Here is a 15,587-nt window from a genome sequence, read left to right on the forward strand (position 1 = left end):
TAAAGTGTTAAACTTTTTAAGTGTTTAACTCTTCAGTATATTTTATCTTGAGTTTCATTGCCTCTGTATATGGCTGTTTTGATTAAGATAGTAGTGCCCCTTTATAGATAAATAAGTAGAGATTTTAATTCTTAGCATGTTGAACTATGTATTTCTTTATTTTGGGGAGTTTGTTTCCATCTAAGTGTATTTCTCAGGAGGAGGACTTTTTATTTTGCAAATTCAGGTATTTTCAAAATCTTGTTACACAATTTCCCTCCTGCTGAATTCTCCTTCAAGTAGTGTATCTAAATTACACTTTTATCTTTTATGTTACTACTTAAGGCCAAATGACTAATTGGAGTTTCTGAGGGCTGATATTTATGTAGTTTCTCTTATTTCTCTCTCATCTTAACCTTGCTATATATACTGTACATACCAATTGGTGCCATAGATGTCTGAAACATGTATTTTGCCTTAGATATATTGGTGAGAAATAACTGAAATTTGGGTGTTTGGTGGCCAGTTGACTTCAAGTGGCCTTTGATTTATAATCTCCGAGTTGACACCTCTGTTACTACCTGTTCATAAGTGGGTATTAGGTATCTTCTAGAAGGTCTAAGAAAATATTGGTGGGGACTATGTAATGATGGATAGGGGAGGGGGAAGTAAACATTGTTGTAAAATGAACAATAATGTAAGTAGATAAGTAAATTTAAAAAATTAGACATGAAATAAGACAAGGAAAATACTGGTTCAATGTTTTTAAAATCGACCAAGGAGGGGAAAAAAGCTTTATTATGTTGTAATACTGCTTTTACAAAAGTCAGGTCAGTAGTATTCTTTTAAAAAAAGAACTTAAAAATCAGGAACTACTCAGAATCAATGAAAAGCGTCTCTGGTATAAGCAGTAGAGCATATTGTCCAGGGGAATCCCCTGGCAGAAGAGGGAACTGGACATAAAGACAGCCTGTGGTCCTGGTCTGGGAATACTTTACAGTGTACCACCTGCTGTCTCAGTAACTTTCTTCTAAATCCTACTGTCCTTGAAGCCCTAAGAATTGGTTTCTAGTGTTTTCCTAGTTTTACTTAAGGAGCTGCCATTATTGTTGGACATTTCACTAATTCTATAGTTTACTATTGAGAATTTCCTTAAATCGTATGTCATCAGAATATAGCACTTATAAGACAGACTTCCCACTTATTCATGTTAAAAAATATTATAGGAAATTTAGAAAATAGGGAATCTTAAAGAAAGAAGAATCCCACCTACTCGGGATAATGATTTTTAATGCAAAGGATATAGTTTACTCTTTTTTTGTAAGCATATGTACATATTTAAAGCCGAATTAGGCTGTTTAGTTTTTTTTCTTTTTTAAGATTTATTTATTTGTTCATACAGAACTGGGGTACAGGCCAGAGGCTCAGGGGCGGCGAGAGGTTTCACCAGAGACAGAGTGGGGAGCAGAACAGGCAGATCTACGAAGTACACTGCTGAGGGGAGCAGCGGGCGGGTCAGGAGAGGTCTGCCACACCATGTGGTCACCTCCGGGGCAGGCGGGAATCGAACTCACACGAAAGTGGCTTTAGCTTCTCAGTGCTGTGCTTTAAACCAGCTGCGCCACCAGGGAGGGCTGGAATTAGGCTGTTTTGTAACTTTCTTAGTTAACATTTTTGTTATTGAATAGTTTTCAAAAGCAGGTTTTTTTCCCCAGACTTTACAGTATTGCCATTTTAGACTGAATAATTCTTTATTGTGGAGGTTTATCCTGTGTGTTGTAGGTCATTTAGCAACATCCTGGCCTCTAACCCATATGTGCCTGTAGCATCTCCCCAGTTGTGACAACCAACAAAGTCTCCAGACATTGCCAGATGCTCCCCAGAGGGACAAAATATCCTAGTTGAGCACTGTTCTACAGCAAAAATCCTCATGTTCTTTGGTTTCAAGAGCTTTATATATATATATATATATATTTTTTTAATAATATAATAGTTTATTTTTACATCATTTTGTACATTTTTTTTCATCTCAATTGTAATCCCCGTGGGTTTCCCGTCACCGAGTCACCTGTGTGCCATCACCATAATATATATATATTTAAGATTTATTTATGCATACAATAACCTGGGTATAGGCCAGAGGTACAGAGCATGGGGGTGGTGGTGAGAGAATTCACCAGAGACAAAGTGGGGAACAGAACAGGGAAGACCTACTAAAATACACAGCTGAGGAGAATGGTAGGGGAGACAGGACAGATCTGCTGTGCCATGTGGGCAACCTGGGGTGTAGACACAGGGTGGGGCAGAGGGTGAGAGGACTCACAAGAGACAGAGTAGGCATGGAACAGGCAGATCTACTGAAGTATACTGCTGAGGGGAGCAGCAGGCAAGGCAGGAGAAGTCTCTGCCATGTGGATTAGCTCTCTGGCAGGGGACCCCTGCTCCACCAGGGAGGTCCCTAAGCTAAACCTTTCTGATTTTAGTCACATTTAAAGGGATCATCTATGTTGTTATTTAACGTCTTTTTCTAAATTTGTTCTTCTTAAAGCAGTATTTGAAGGGAAACTTTTAATATGGTTCCTATAAACCACACACAATTTTCCCCTTACTACACATTAAAGTATATATATGTATTTTGGGCCCCTCTTGGTGGCACAACTGGCTAAAGCACAGCACTGTGAGGCTGTCTGCAGCCACTGCAGCATGAGTTCAGTCCCCAGCAAGGGGGGGTGACCCATATGGCAAGGCAGACCTCTCCTGGCCTGTCTGCTGCTACACTCAGCAGTGTATTTTGGTACATCTGCTTGTTCTGCTCCCCACTCTGTCTCTGGTGAATCCTCTCATACATCCACCACCCCACCCCCCACAACTATGTCTTGTACCCCAGTTCTTGTATGCATAAATAAATAAATTTTTAAAGTATATATTTTAGGCCCTCCCTAGTAGCGCAGCGAGTTAAAGCACAGCACTAAGAAGCTTAAGCCACTTCCGAATGAGTTCCCATGAGTTCGATCCCTGCCTGCCCTGGAGGTGACCACATGGCGTGGCAGACCTCTCCTGACCCGCCCGCTGCTCCCCTCAGTAGTGTACTTCTTGATCTGCCTGTTCTGCTCCTCACTCTGTCCCTGGTGAATTCTCTCACCCTCCGCATCTCTGGCCTGTACCCCAGTTCTGTATGAATAAAATAAATAAATCTTTTTTTAAAAAAAAGTATGTATTTTAAACTATTTACTTATGTATAGAAGAACTGCGGTACAGGCCAGATGTATGGAGGTTGAGAGGATTCACCAGAGACAGAGTAGGGAATAGAATAGGGAGTTGACTGAAACACACTGCTGAGGGGAGCAGTGGCCAAGATAGGAGAGGTCTGCCACATCATACGGGTCAGCTCCCTTGTGAGGAATCCAACTGGTGCTATTATGGCTGAAGATAGCTTGATAGTGCTGAGACTAAACCCCTTGCATCACCAGGGAAACCCTAAAGTATATAATTATTAAAATAATTTCTCTGAAATCATTCAGTGGCCTTTGCTTTCCATGCTTTCGGAAGAGCACAGGGTCTTTGAAATTGGGAATCTCGGATTTGAATCCCATTCTTTTCTCACTGGTCTTGTGCTCTTGGATAGCGGAGTTGATCTGTGCTTCAGTTTCTTCACTGGCAAAATAGGAATGGTGGAAAAGATTTAAGGTGTTTTCTGACTTTATGATTCTGATGTAAGATATTTATGGATTTCTGTATTTCTGGTCAGGAATTTAGAGACATTATCTAGGGATTGGTATGTACTTGGGATTTAAAAACACAAGCTCGGGCCCTTCCTGGTGGCAGGTTAAAGTGCAGCAGTAAGAAGCTAAAGCCACTTCAGCATGAGTTCAATTCCTAGCCATGGAGGTGACTCACATGGTGTGGCAGACCTCTCCTGACCCGCCCGCTGTTCCCCTCAGCCCTGTACTTGTCAATTGGCCTTTTCTGCTCCCTACTCTGTCTCTGGTGAAGCCTCTCACCATCCCTGCACCTCTGTCCTGTACTCCAGTTCTGAATGCAAATAAATAAATCTTAAACAAACAAACAAACAAAAACAAAAAAAAAACTTAACTCTGTTAAACACTTGCTACTAATCACATGATTTTAAAAGAACCCCTTTATTTTCTGGTGTGTCCTAGCTGTCCAGTTGGATTGTTGCTGCTACCCAAATTCTTGCTTCCAATTTAATGTAAAGTGCTTCAAGCTAGGAGTCAAGGCTGTATCACTGAGGCAAGCCAGAGCCTCACTTTTCACATCTTTAAAATGGGGATAGTAAAGTCCTGCTACTTAATGAATATATGGGAAAATAAGATATAGGTAGATAGATGGACTCAGCTTTCAAAATATCTGAGTACTGAATAGGGTGGGGTACTTGATGCCTGTAGATATTATCCCTCCTATGACTACTTCTGTGGTAAAGAGCAAAATTCACATGATACCAACTTTCCATACCCACCTACTTGCTCTCACCATTTGATTTTTTCCTCCTGACTTAAAAAGTATCATTGTACCCCAGTTTATTATCTTGGTTTAACTGCCCTACCTTAACTTACTCATGGGCCAAATGTTAGCTTGCACTGATGCTTGCATTAAGCAAAAATCAGGTTGCTGGCTTCTCCAAAAACTTGGCAGATTGGCAAACTCTGAGTCTGCATTCCTCTATGACAGTAACTGAATGGAGCTGAGTAGTGACGTGTCCTTTACAAAGGGTTGAATGTCGTTCAGTTTCCATTTAATCTGGCAGGTTTCACTTCCATGCCTGGCCCGTGTTGTATTTGAGAGGCTAGAATTTATTGTTGAGAGGAAGTTGGTCTTTGGAACCAGATTACCTGGATTCAGATCCCAACTCTCATTCTTGGTAGCTATGCCTTCAGATTATGTTGCTTTTCTGCAGTTTCATCTGGAAAATAAAAGACAGTATCTATTTAGGATTGTTAAAAGAACTAGAAGAACCACTACATGTAAAACCCTTAGGGTGGTCCCCGACCCAGAGTAATTTAGCTGATGTTAGTTAGCTATTTCTTTTGAAATTCAAACAGCAAAATAATTAGCTAACATTTATCTAGCTCCTACTGTGTATCAGGCAATGGGTAAAGCCCTTTACACATTTCCCATTAATTCTAACATAACATAAAAAAACAGCTAGGTATAGTCTCATTGTACAGATGAGAGGATACAATTTAGAGCAATCTGCTTAATGGCAGATAGCTAGAATATGTGATAGCAATATTGATAGTTGAATCTATGCATGAATATCCTAAGTCTTTGTTGTTGGTTTTTAAACTAACAAGCAAACACTCTACTTTTTTTTTTTTAATAATATAATAGTTTATTTTTACATGATTTTGTGCCTTTTTCCATCTCAGTTGTAATCCCTGTAGGCTTCCCATCACCAAATCACCCATGTGCCATCACCATAGTCCAATGTACTTCCTTCCCCCACTGTTTTTGATCCCATTCCCCTTTCCACCCCTGTAAAATGTCTCTGGTATGTAGTTGTTCATTATTATTATTATTTTCTCCCCTGGTCCTTTAAACTCCTGCTATGAGTGAAATCATCAGTATTTTTCCTTTCCTTTCTGGCTTATTTCACTAAGCATGAACTTTTCCAGGTCCAACCATGTTGCTGCCAAAGGCATGTGTTTATTATTATTATTTTTTTTGGTTGCTGACACTCTACTTTTTTTTAAAAAACAAGTCTTTGGTTTTAAATGTTGTAATGCCTCATACCATATCCACTTCTAAAATAAATCTAGTTGCAGAAGTGGTAGGTTGGGCAAATGAACATTTGTGCCCTTAATGTTTTTTTTTTTTTTAAGATTTATTTATTTATTCATACAGAACTGGGGTACAGGCCAGAGGCTCAGGGGCGGTGAGAGGCTTCACCAGAGACAGAGTGGGGAGCAGAACAGGCAGATCTACGAAGTACACTGCTGAGGGGAGCAGCGGGCGGGCCAGGAGAGGTCTGGCTCGCCATGTGGTCTCCTCCGGGGCAGGCGGCAGGCGGGAATCGAACTCATGCGGAAGTGGCTTCAGATTCTCAGTGCTGTGCTTTAACCCGCTGCGCCACCAGGGAGGGCCATGTGCCCTTAATGTTTTTATAAGTAATTTGAGGAGGGAATACATATAAATACTCCAAATATATATGTGTGTGTGTGTGTATGTATGTGTATGTACACACATTAGTTTTTTCAGGTAGTGAAATGTTAAACCAATACATTTAACATAGCTATAGGTAAGTAAGTATGAAGAAAAATGAAAATAAATTTCAGGATAGATAAAGTATAAAATAATACATAACATCAAAAAATAGACTGCATGGAGAATGATGTGCTCCTAGTTATTCATTAAGGCTTAGGAGCCATCTTGGTTATTTTTTGAAAGTTAGAAAGACCAGCAAACATTTCACATCCACTGGAATAACTTTTTTTTTAAGATTTATTTATTTATGCATACAGAACTTGGGTATAGGCCAGAGGTGTGGAGGTGAAAGGATTCACCAGAAACAGTGGGAAACAGCAGGCAGATTGATGAGTACACTGCTGAGGGGAGCAGCGGGCAGGTCAGGAGTGGTCTGCTGCACCATGTCGTCACCTTGCTGGCTGGGGATTCAACTCTAGCTGCAGTGACTGCAACAGCTTCATAGTGTGTGCTTTAATCCATTGCGCCATCACCAGGAAGGCCCGGAATAGCTATTTTTAAAGAAAAACCAGAAAGCAACAAGTGTTTGTGAGGATTATTGACAAATTGGATTCCTGTACTTTACAGGTAGGAATATAAGTTGTATGATATGTCCACTGTGGAAAACAATGTGGCAGTTTTACTCAGAAAATCAAACATAAAGTTACAATATGGTACCATTTTAATTCTAGGTATAGACTCACAAGAATTGAAAGCAGGCACTCAAACATGTATCTACACTCATTTTCTCAATGGCATTAATCATGATAGCCAAAAAGTGGGAACAACCTAAGTGTTCATCAACAGATGGATAAATGAAATGTGATTTATACACACAATAGAATATTATTCAGCCTTAAAAAGAAATGAAATTCAGACACATGCTACAACATGGATGGACCTTGAAGACATTAGGCTAAATAAAATAAGCCAGTCATCAGAGGACAAATATTGTGTGCGTCCATTTATTAGAGTAGACAAATTCATAGAGACAGAAATACCTCTCGAAAGGTAGAATGGTGATTGCCAGGGAGAGTTGTTGTTCAAGGCATACATATTTTCAGTTTCGGAAGATGAAAAGGTTCTCTAGATGGCTTCCAACATTGTGAAGTTAATGCACTCAATGCCACCAAACTCTACACTTAAAAATGGTTAAAAAAAAAAAGAAGAAGAAGAAGATCCAAATGTGAAACATTACCAGAAACAAAAGGAGACACATGAAAAATGCTGCATAAAACTATGGGACATCCTCATTTGGAATTCTTAGTGTTCTGCCCTCTGCACTTTGGTAGAAGAGACACAAGGAATACTAATTCCTTGGGTTACTTTGTTTCTCTGATCCTCATCTGGAAAAAGGGTCCCTATAATCTTATCGCACAGGGAAGATATGTGCATAAATGTCTACATAAATGTTAATTTTTTCAATTTTGGAAAAATAGCTAAAACAGACTTCTAATCATTGATGTGGCTAGGCTGTGTGACACATAAGCTATTCCTTTATAGCTCTTTGCAGCTTTGTAGAACTCAGGAAAGAGATGGTCAACATAAAAGAAGATTTGGCTTCACAGACTCTATTATATATGCTTGTGTGTACATGTAAATGTGTACTTATGTGTATGTGTGTATGTACATACAACAATATGTATATATACATACATATATATAGAGAGAGATAAGGAATAAATAGGTTGAGAAGAGAGGCAACTGAAAGATTTGCCTTTAGTTTTTGCAGGGTGAAAAACCTTGCAACAATATAAAGGGTATTAAATGCTATACCCAAAATGTAGACTCTGTTTGCATCTGCCTTTCCATGTACAAATTTGTGTATAGTTTTATTTTATTAAAATATAGTATTCGTACTCTTAAGCTACCTAAACAAGAATTTGAAAGATGAGAACAAATTCATGGGTGATTTATTTAGAAACTAGGATGTTTTGAGGTGTGTGTCTAATACAGAACACACTAGGCTAATGCTTTTACATATGTTATCTCAAGTAAACCTGGGAGACAGCTGGTATTTTATTCTTTTTACAGTCTTAAAGTTGAGGCTAGAGAAGTAGAATAACTCACTCAATCACAGCCAGGTTGGTTGGTGAAACTAGGATTGAATCCAGAGACTTCTGTTCCAGAGCTTGTAATTCCTGTACCATTCTATACCATCATCTTTGCTGTCTATAGAAGATGAAACCCCAAACCTGCCATTGTGCTATTTTTTAAAAAGAAAGTAATGTGGCCTCAGTTCGCATCTATTGTGTGTGTGTGTGTTTTGCCAACACATGATTGAAAAGTATTGTCTTTGTAGTGTTTTTAGTACCTTGCCTAAGGAAGGAATTAAAGGTGTGTTTATGTTTATAGGATGGTGGTGGAATGTGCACTTACATTTTGAGGGCAAAGTAGAAGTAGGCCCTGTCATGGCATAATTTCTGCCTCTGAGTCCAATCTCCTGTGAACATGGTTGTTACCATGTTAGATACTGAGTATATATGTCATTTAATTAATGGGCTTATTCCAGTTAGTGAAAGGGAAACTTTATTGAGGCCTTGGGGGCTTTTGGGGCTTGGGCAGTAAGCACCCCTGTGGGCAGAGGAGGACCCAGACATGAGGCCTTATTTGACCTTCTTCTCAGGTTGCAGGTTGTTGGTGTGGCTGTGACCTGGTGGAAGGCTGGCTCAGTGACTCTTCCCTCAGGTGCAGCGCCCAGGGCAGGGTGGACTCTGATTGACTATTGTAGTCTGGGGAGTGCAGCCTTTCTCCAGTTGTTCTCCAGCAAAGATCAGATGTTACTGTCAGGTGTGATACCCTCCATGGGTTTTGTATTTGACCTTCTCAGTGGAATCACTGGGCTAGTCTTAGAGGTGATGGGCTTGCTGTTCAGGTTTGTTTCTCTGTGCCTGCTATTGGGCTGCCTCATTGATGAGAAAGATGACATGTCATTTTAAATGACTGTAAGGAACTCTACAAATAACTATGTATTTTGAATTACTAAGTATTTGGCAAAATTAAACCATCCTATAAATACCTAGAATGAACATTAAAGGTAATGCCCTCTGGGTGATGGGGGAAGACCCTTGGCTGAGAATGGTTATGACATTGAGTGCATAGATATTGATAACTCTGTTTTCTTTTTTATTGAAATTTTTAAAGATGTTGCAATTCCAAGAGACATAGGTTTTCATGAATAGGTGCCTTCATTTGATTTTTGTTTTTTGTTTTTTTGCTATGAGCATCCCAGCTCATTTTAGAGAGTCTTGTTCTCTTATTCTATTTCTATTATGAACATTAAAAAAATATCCCCAGCTCTCCCTGGTGGTGAAATGGGTTAAAAGATAGCACCATGAAGCTCCTCACAGCCACTTCAAGGACAATTTGAACCCTGACCAGGTAGGAGACTCACATGGCACAGCAGACCTCTCCTATCTTGCCTACAGTTCCCCTCAGCAGTGTAAGCAGTGTACTTCATCAGTCTGCCTGTTCTGCTCCCCACTGTCTCTGGTAAATCCTCTCACCGCCTCTGTGCCTCTGGCCTGTTACTCCAGTTGTGTATGAATAAATAAATAAATCTTTAAAAATCTCCCAAATACTTTATTTTATTACAATGTTCAAACATATACAAAATATAGTTACCTACATTCAACAATTTTTATTAATCCATCTCTTCCTCTTTCATCCTGAAATATTAAATGGAAATTGTAGACAGATCCATTTCACCTACTTCAATATACGTCCCTAATTGATAGGGGTTATTTTCTTTTTTATCATTACCACAATGCCATTATTATCCTCTAGAGATGTTACAATACTTTCTTAATATCATGAAATATTTAAATGTGAAGAAGAGGTACCAGTCAGATTTGACAGAATATTGGTAATTTATTACATTTGTTTCTAGTCTTCCCGCCCCCCCAAAAAGCTTTCCAAATATAATTGAAGGCCCCCCTTTTTACAATGTGTTTATAAATATGGTATTGTTTTGTACTTATTATTTATTACTTGTGAAGTGTATACTTAATGTCATCCTTTACATATCAATCTAAAACTTGCTTTTTAAACTTACCATTAGGTTTTCAAGGCTTGTTCATGTTGATTCAACTGCTATACAGTATTCTGTTGGTTGTAGATTTTATTTGTGGTGTTATATACTATTCTTTTGGGTATAGATTCATTAATGGAATCCACTAATTTGTGTATTGATGGCTATTTTTATTGTCACAGTCTTCCTTTTCTATTACGATCAGTGATACAGTGAACACTCAATATATTTCCTTGTAAGAATATACCTAATTATAAAAATTGTATTTCTTTGATTACTACAGACATTGAGAGCCTCTGTATTGGCTATTTGGGTTTCTGCTTCTGTGAGTTTTCATATTTGCCTCAGTGCCTATTGTTTTTTAAAAATGATTTTTATCCATACTATAAGATACCATCTCACACCTTGAGAATGACACATATCAAAAGGACCAGAAATCAGTGATCGCATGGATGTAGAAAAAGGAATCCTCATATATTGTTGATGGGAAAATAGACTGCTCCAGACCCTGGAGCAGGGTCTGGAGATTTCTCAAAATATTAAAAAGAGCATGGAGATTTGAAAAAGAGCATGGAGATTTCTCAAAATATTAAAAACAGATCTGTCATGTGATGTAGCAATTATCCACCCAAAGAATAGGAAGAAACTAATTTGAAAGGGATATATGCACTCCTGTGATTACTGTAGCACTGTTTACAACAGTCAATTTTTAGAAACAACCTAAAGATAGGTAAATGGGTCACAGACAGCGGAATTAATACTCATCTACAAAATAAGTTGCAAATTTGCCATTTGCAATAACATGAATGGAACTAGAGGGGATTATATTAAGCAAAGTCAGTCAGAAGGATAAAGACAAATACTAGGTGATTTCACTCACATGGAATATAAAGAAAAAAAATAACAAAAACAAAGGAATAGACAAAACTGGAAAACATACCCTAGAAATTCTGACTACAGAACTGATTCTACCAGAAGGGGAGGGTGAGGATAGGGAAATGGAACCCACTGGTCAATGGTAGAGGGATGGATGCTTTGATAGTGTATATAGCGTGGCATCATACATCTGAAGAGATATGAACATATACCCCTAAAACATACAGTGTTGAATATGTTTGAGGTCCATCTGTTTCCCCCCAGATGCCACTGTTTCATCTTTTTCATAGTTGGGTTGTGATATTCCATTAACTATATGTTTTTCTATCTACTAACCATGGGTGTTTTCCCTTGACTTGGCATATGTAAACAGTGCTGCTATATATATAAATAAGTATAGGTAAATCTTTTTGTGTTAGTGTTTTCATATTATTTGGAAAAATACCTAATAGGCATTGCTGGGTCATATTGTTGGAATTTCCACTTTTATTTTCCACGGGGTCTTGCATTCCCACCAATAGTAGATAAGAGTTCACTACAACCTCACATTTGTTAATTCTGTTCTTTTTTATATGGGCCATTCTCTCAGGGATGAGGGGGTATCTCAATGTGGTTTTAATTTTCATTTCTATTATAAGTGATATTGAACATTTTTTTCATATGTCTGTAGGCCATCTGCCTTCTTTATAGAAGTGTCTATTGAGGTCCTTTGTCTATTTTTTTTATTAGATCATTTCTTTGCTGTTGGACTATGTAAGTACTTCATGAATTTTGGAGATTAACCCCTTGTCAGAAGTATGGTATGCAATTTTCCCCCCCATTTTGTAGGTTGTCTTTGTTTTATATTTCTCTGAAGTACAAGGTTTTGTACATGTGTTTTTTAAATACTTATGCGTACAAGGACAGTACAGGCCAGAGGTGCAGGGGTGAGAGGATTCACTAGAGATAGAATAGGCAGATGTTCTGAAATACTCTGCTAGGGGAGGAGCAGGTGGGTCAGGAGAGGTCTGCCATGCCATGTGGGTCACCTCCCTGGTCCAGGGTCGAACTTGCGCTGCAGTGGCTATGGATAGCTTCATACTGCTGCACTTTAACTTGCTGCACCACTAGGGGTGTCCTGAAGTACAAGGTTTTAGTTTGATATTGTCCCACTTATTTTTGCTTTTGTTTCTCTTGCTGTTGGGAAAGAAATTCCCAAATGCATTTTTGTGGTAGATATCCTGTACTGTGTCCCCTGTATTTTCTTTCAAGTACTTTATGGTTTCAGTTCCGATAGCCAAATCTTTAATCCAATTTGAATTAATGTTTGTATGTGGAGTTAAATATTTGTCTTGCTCTGTTATCTTTATTTTTTGCAAATGGCTATTCATATTTTCCTGCACCATAGACTAAAAAGTTTATCTTTTCTCTACTTTATGGCTGTAACTACTTTGTTGAAGATTAAATGTCAATGTTTATATGCATTTATCTCTGGGGCTTCTGTTCCATTGGTTTACGTTTCTATTTTTTGCTCCAGTACCAAATTGTTTTGATTACTGTTGCTGTGTAATATTGTTTGAAGTCAGGAAGTGTGATACCGTTTTCCCTCTTTCAAGATTGTTTTAGCTATTCAGGACCTTTTGTGGTTCTGTATGAATTTGATAATTGTTTATTCTATTCTCTTAAAAAAAGCCATTGGTATTGATCGGTATTGTGTTAAATCTGTAAATTGCTTTGAATACACCATTTTGGTATGTGGTGCCCGTTTTCTATTTGATGAAATAGATTCAGGAGATTAAAATGCAAGCATGAATGAGTAGAAGAAACATGAGCCTCTTTGTCTTTTAATTTTCTACTTTGATAAAGATACTACAGGGAAGTATTTCTCTAATAAGATACATAGTAGCAAAAGAAATGACAGGTCCTTGACCTGTGACCTCAGTGTTGGGGGAAAGCAATAGGAATAGGGATTATTAAAAGCTAACATAACGAATACCTTTGGATGTCTTTCTGATTTATCCTTATAGACCTCCCACAAGGATAGTGACTCCTTATATGGAGGAGGGGCTCCATGGTATGCCCTTGTATAGATGTGCTATAATTTGTGGCTCTTAATATTGAATGGAGAAAAAAGAGGCAGAGGTACAGAGTTTACTTTGTTTTGTTGCCAGTGCTTGCTACTATTATAACTTAAGTTTTTATTAGGAATATAATATTGGTAGACTTGTTAATAAAAGTCAAGCAGTGCCAAATGTACAAAATAAAATTAAAACCCTTCAATCTGTCTTTTATTACTCTTTTAATTACTATTCCCTACAAATAGTATAACCACTGTTAACAGTTGGCTTATCCTGTCATTTTTTAAATGCATCTGCAAATATAACAAATATGTATAACATATGACACATGATGTAGGACATTGTAATATTGCCTAGACTATTAAGAGTAGTTATACAGGGGAAAGTGCTAGGCTCAGCTTTGTGAAAGTAGGGTTCTGTCTAGATCTTACTACTATGACAGGCAAATCCTTAGTTATCATTTATACAGTGTCCATATTCAGTGAAAGCGGAGTGAAAAATAGTATTCTGGGCCTCCCTGGTGGTGCAAGGGGTTAAAACACAGCACTATGAAGCAATCCACAGCCACTGCAGCACAAATTTGATCCTTGGCCAGGGAGCTGACCCATATGGGGTAGCAGACTTCTCCTGGCCCACCTGCTGCTCCCCCCAGCAGAGTATTTCAGTTGAACTGCCTATTCTGCTCTCTGGTGAATTCTCTCACCCCCCCCTTGCACCTCTGGCCTGTACACCAGTTATTGTATGCATAAATAAATAAATCTTTTTTTTTAAAGAAAAATAGTATCCTATTTAAATATTAAAAAGACAAAATCTTGCTATTTGCAACAACATGCCTGAACCTGGAGTAGATTATTTATGCTAAACAAAAAAGTCAGAAAGAGAAAGACATACTGGGTGATTTTGCTTATATGTGAACTATAAAGAAACAAAGTGAAGGTACAGACAAGATTAAATTTAATTCCTTGGAAAAAAAGTGACTTAGAGACCATGTGTCTATTGATGGATAAGGGGATCGAGCCCTCCATTTATGTATCTGGGTTAGAATCTCATCAAGTTGGGGAGATGCAGTTTTAAAAAGTATGGGAGTCAGGGCTGGCTAAACTAAATGTCAGCTGTTTTAACTTTAAATTCTTATTTCTTTCTCAAGGAGGAGATGATCGCCGGGTTCTGCTATGGCATATGGAACAAGCTATCCATTCCAGAGTCAAGCCCATACAACTGAAGGGAGAGCATCATTCTAACATTTTTTGCCTGGCTTTCAACAGTGGAAACACCAAAGTATTCTCTGGAGGTGAGAAGAAGGGAGTTTTCCACCTTGGGAAATTCACATTGCTAGGAATTTAAAGGAGTGCCAAAATAACTCCCTTGATTTCTTTTACCTCATTACGCTGTATAATTACTGATTTCCCATAACTTGTCTTTAAGTATTACCACAGTTTAGATGCATGTGTTAGAGTAAATTCTCTCTCCTTTCTTCCCTTTTTCCCTTCTGCTGTTCCCCCACCACCACCACCTTCTTTCCCTTCCTTCTTTCCCTTTCTTCTTTCTTTTTACTCCACTCTTGCTCTTTCATTTATTGGTATAAAACTTCATATTGCAATCTCATACTCAGGAACATGCATACTTAAAATAGTCCCTAACCTAAGTATGTGTCATATACCCTGTTTTGTTTTGTTTTGTCTTATAATTCTATTTCATTTTTATAGATTTTAAAATTTATGACTCAAGTTGATGACATGACCCCTAATGACTCCCGTCTGAAAAACATTGTGTTAGGGCACAGTTTAAATGACTTGTGCTCCAGCCAGCCTCTTGGAAATAGAGTTCATCAACCATCCTCCTTTCTGACCATAATATATCTAGCCCTGACTTCTGTTCTGACCTGCAGATTTCCTTCCAATGAATATCTATGTCTGTGTTCCAAAAGCAATTTAAATGTATCAGATCTAAAATAAAGATTATTGGTCCTCTCTCTGAACCAAAATTTCCTCTTGTTCTCGGATTTTCTTTCTCAGTTGTTATCATCATTCTGTTATTTAAACTTAGCTTGGAAAAACTGCTGACACTTCAACGTATAAAAACGAGTTTTACTTGGTTTAATCTAATAGAAATCTCAGCTGTCCTCAAACCTGCCTTTCTTTCATATACTCATCTTGTTACTCACCACCTAGACTATCAGATCTATCTTGAAAGTGTCTCTGTTCTCTGTTATACCCACTGCTCTGATTCAGATTATTTCTTTGGCCTGAACGATTGCAGTGACTTTCTGTGTTTTCTGTTACTGATCTCTAACCATCCATCTAATTCATTGCTTATATCAGTTTTCCTTCAGATTCCACTACGTGAATCTCTGCTTTGCAGTGCCCACAGGATAAAGTCTAACCCCTAGTCTACCTCCCTGGTCTCATCTTTCTTCCTCTAAGTCTTATATTCTAGCCCATTAA

At 38.2% G+C, this 15,587-nt stretch overlaps 1 protein-coding gene across 3 annotated transcripts in view; it reads left to right on the forward strand.

Annotated features, from left to right (window-relative positions):
- Positions 1-15,587, forward strand: part of DCAF5 (DDB1 and CUL4 associated factor 5) — an 84,543-nt gene that overhangs the window by 10,778 nt on the left and 58,178 nt on the right. For all 3 annotated transcript variants that reach the window (XM_004681751.2, XM_012724593.1, XM_012724594.1), the window contains exon 2: positions 14,291-14,434. In XM_004681751.2, the coding sequence (XP_004681808.1) occupies positions 14,291-14,434 (144 nt within the window). The remainder of the gene's footprint in view (positions 1-14,290; positions 14,435-15,587) is intronic.

The sequence above is a fragment of the Condylura cristata genome, unplaced genomic scaffold (assembly GCF_000260355.1).
Source record: "Condylura cristata isolate star-nosed mole 26May11 unplaced genomic scaffold, ConCri1.0 scaffold00013, whole genome shotgun sequence".
Classification (NCBI taxonomy): Eukaryota; Metazoa; Chordata; class Mammalia; order Eulipotyphla; family Talpidae; genus Condylura; species Condylura cristata.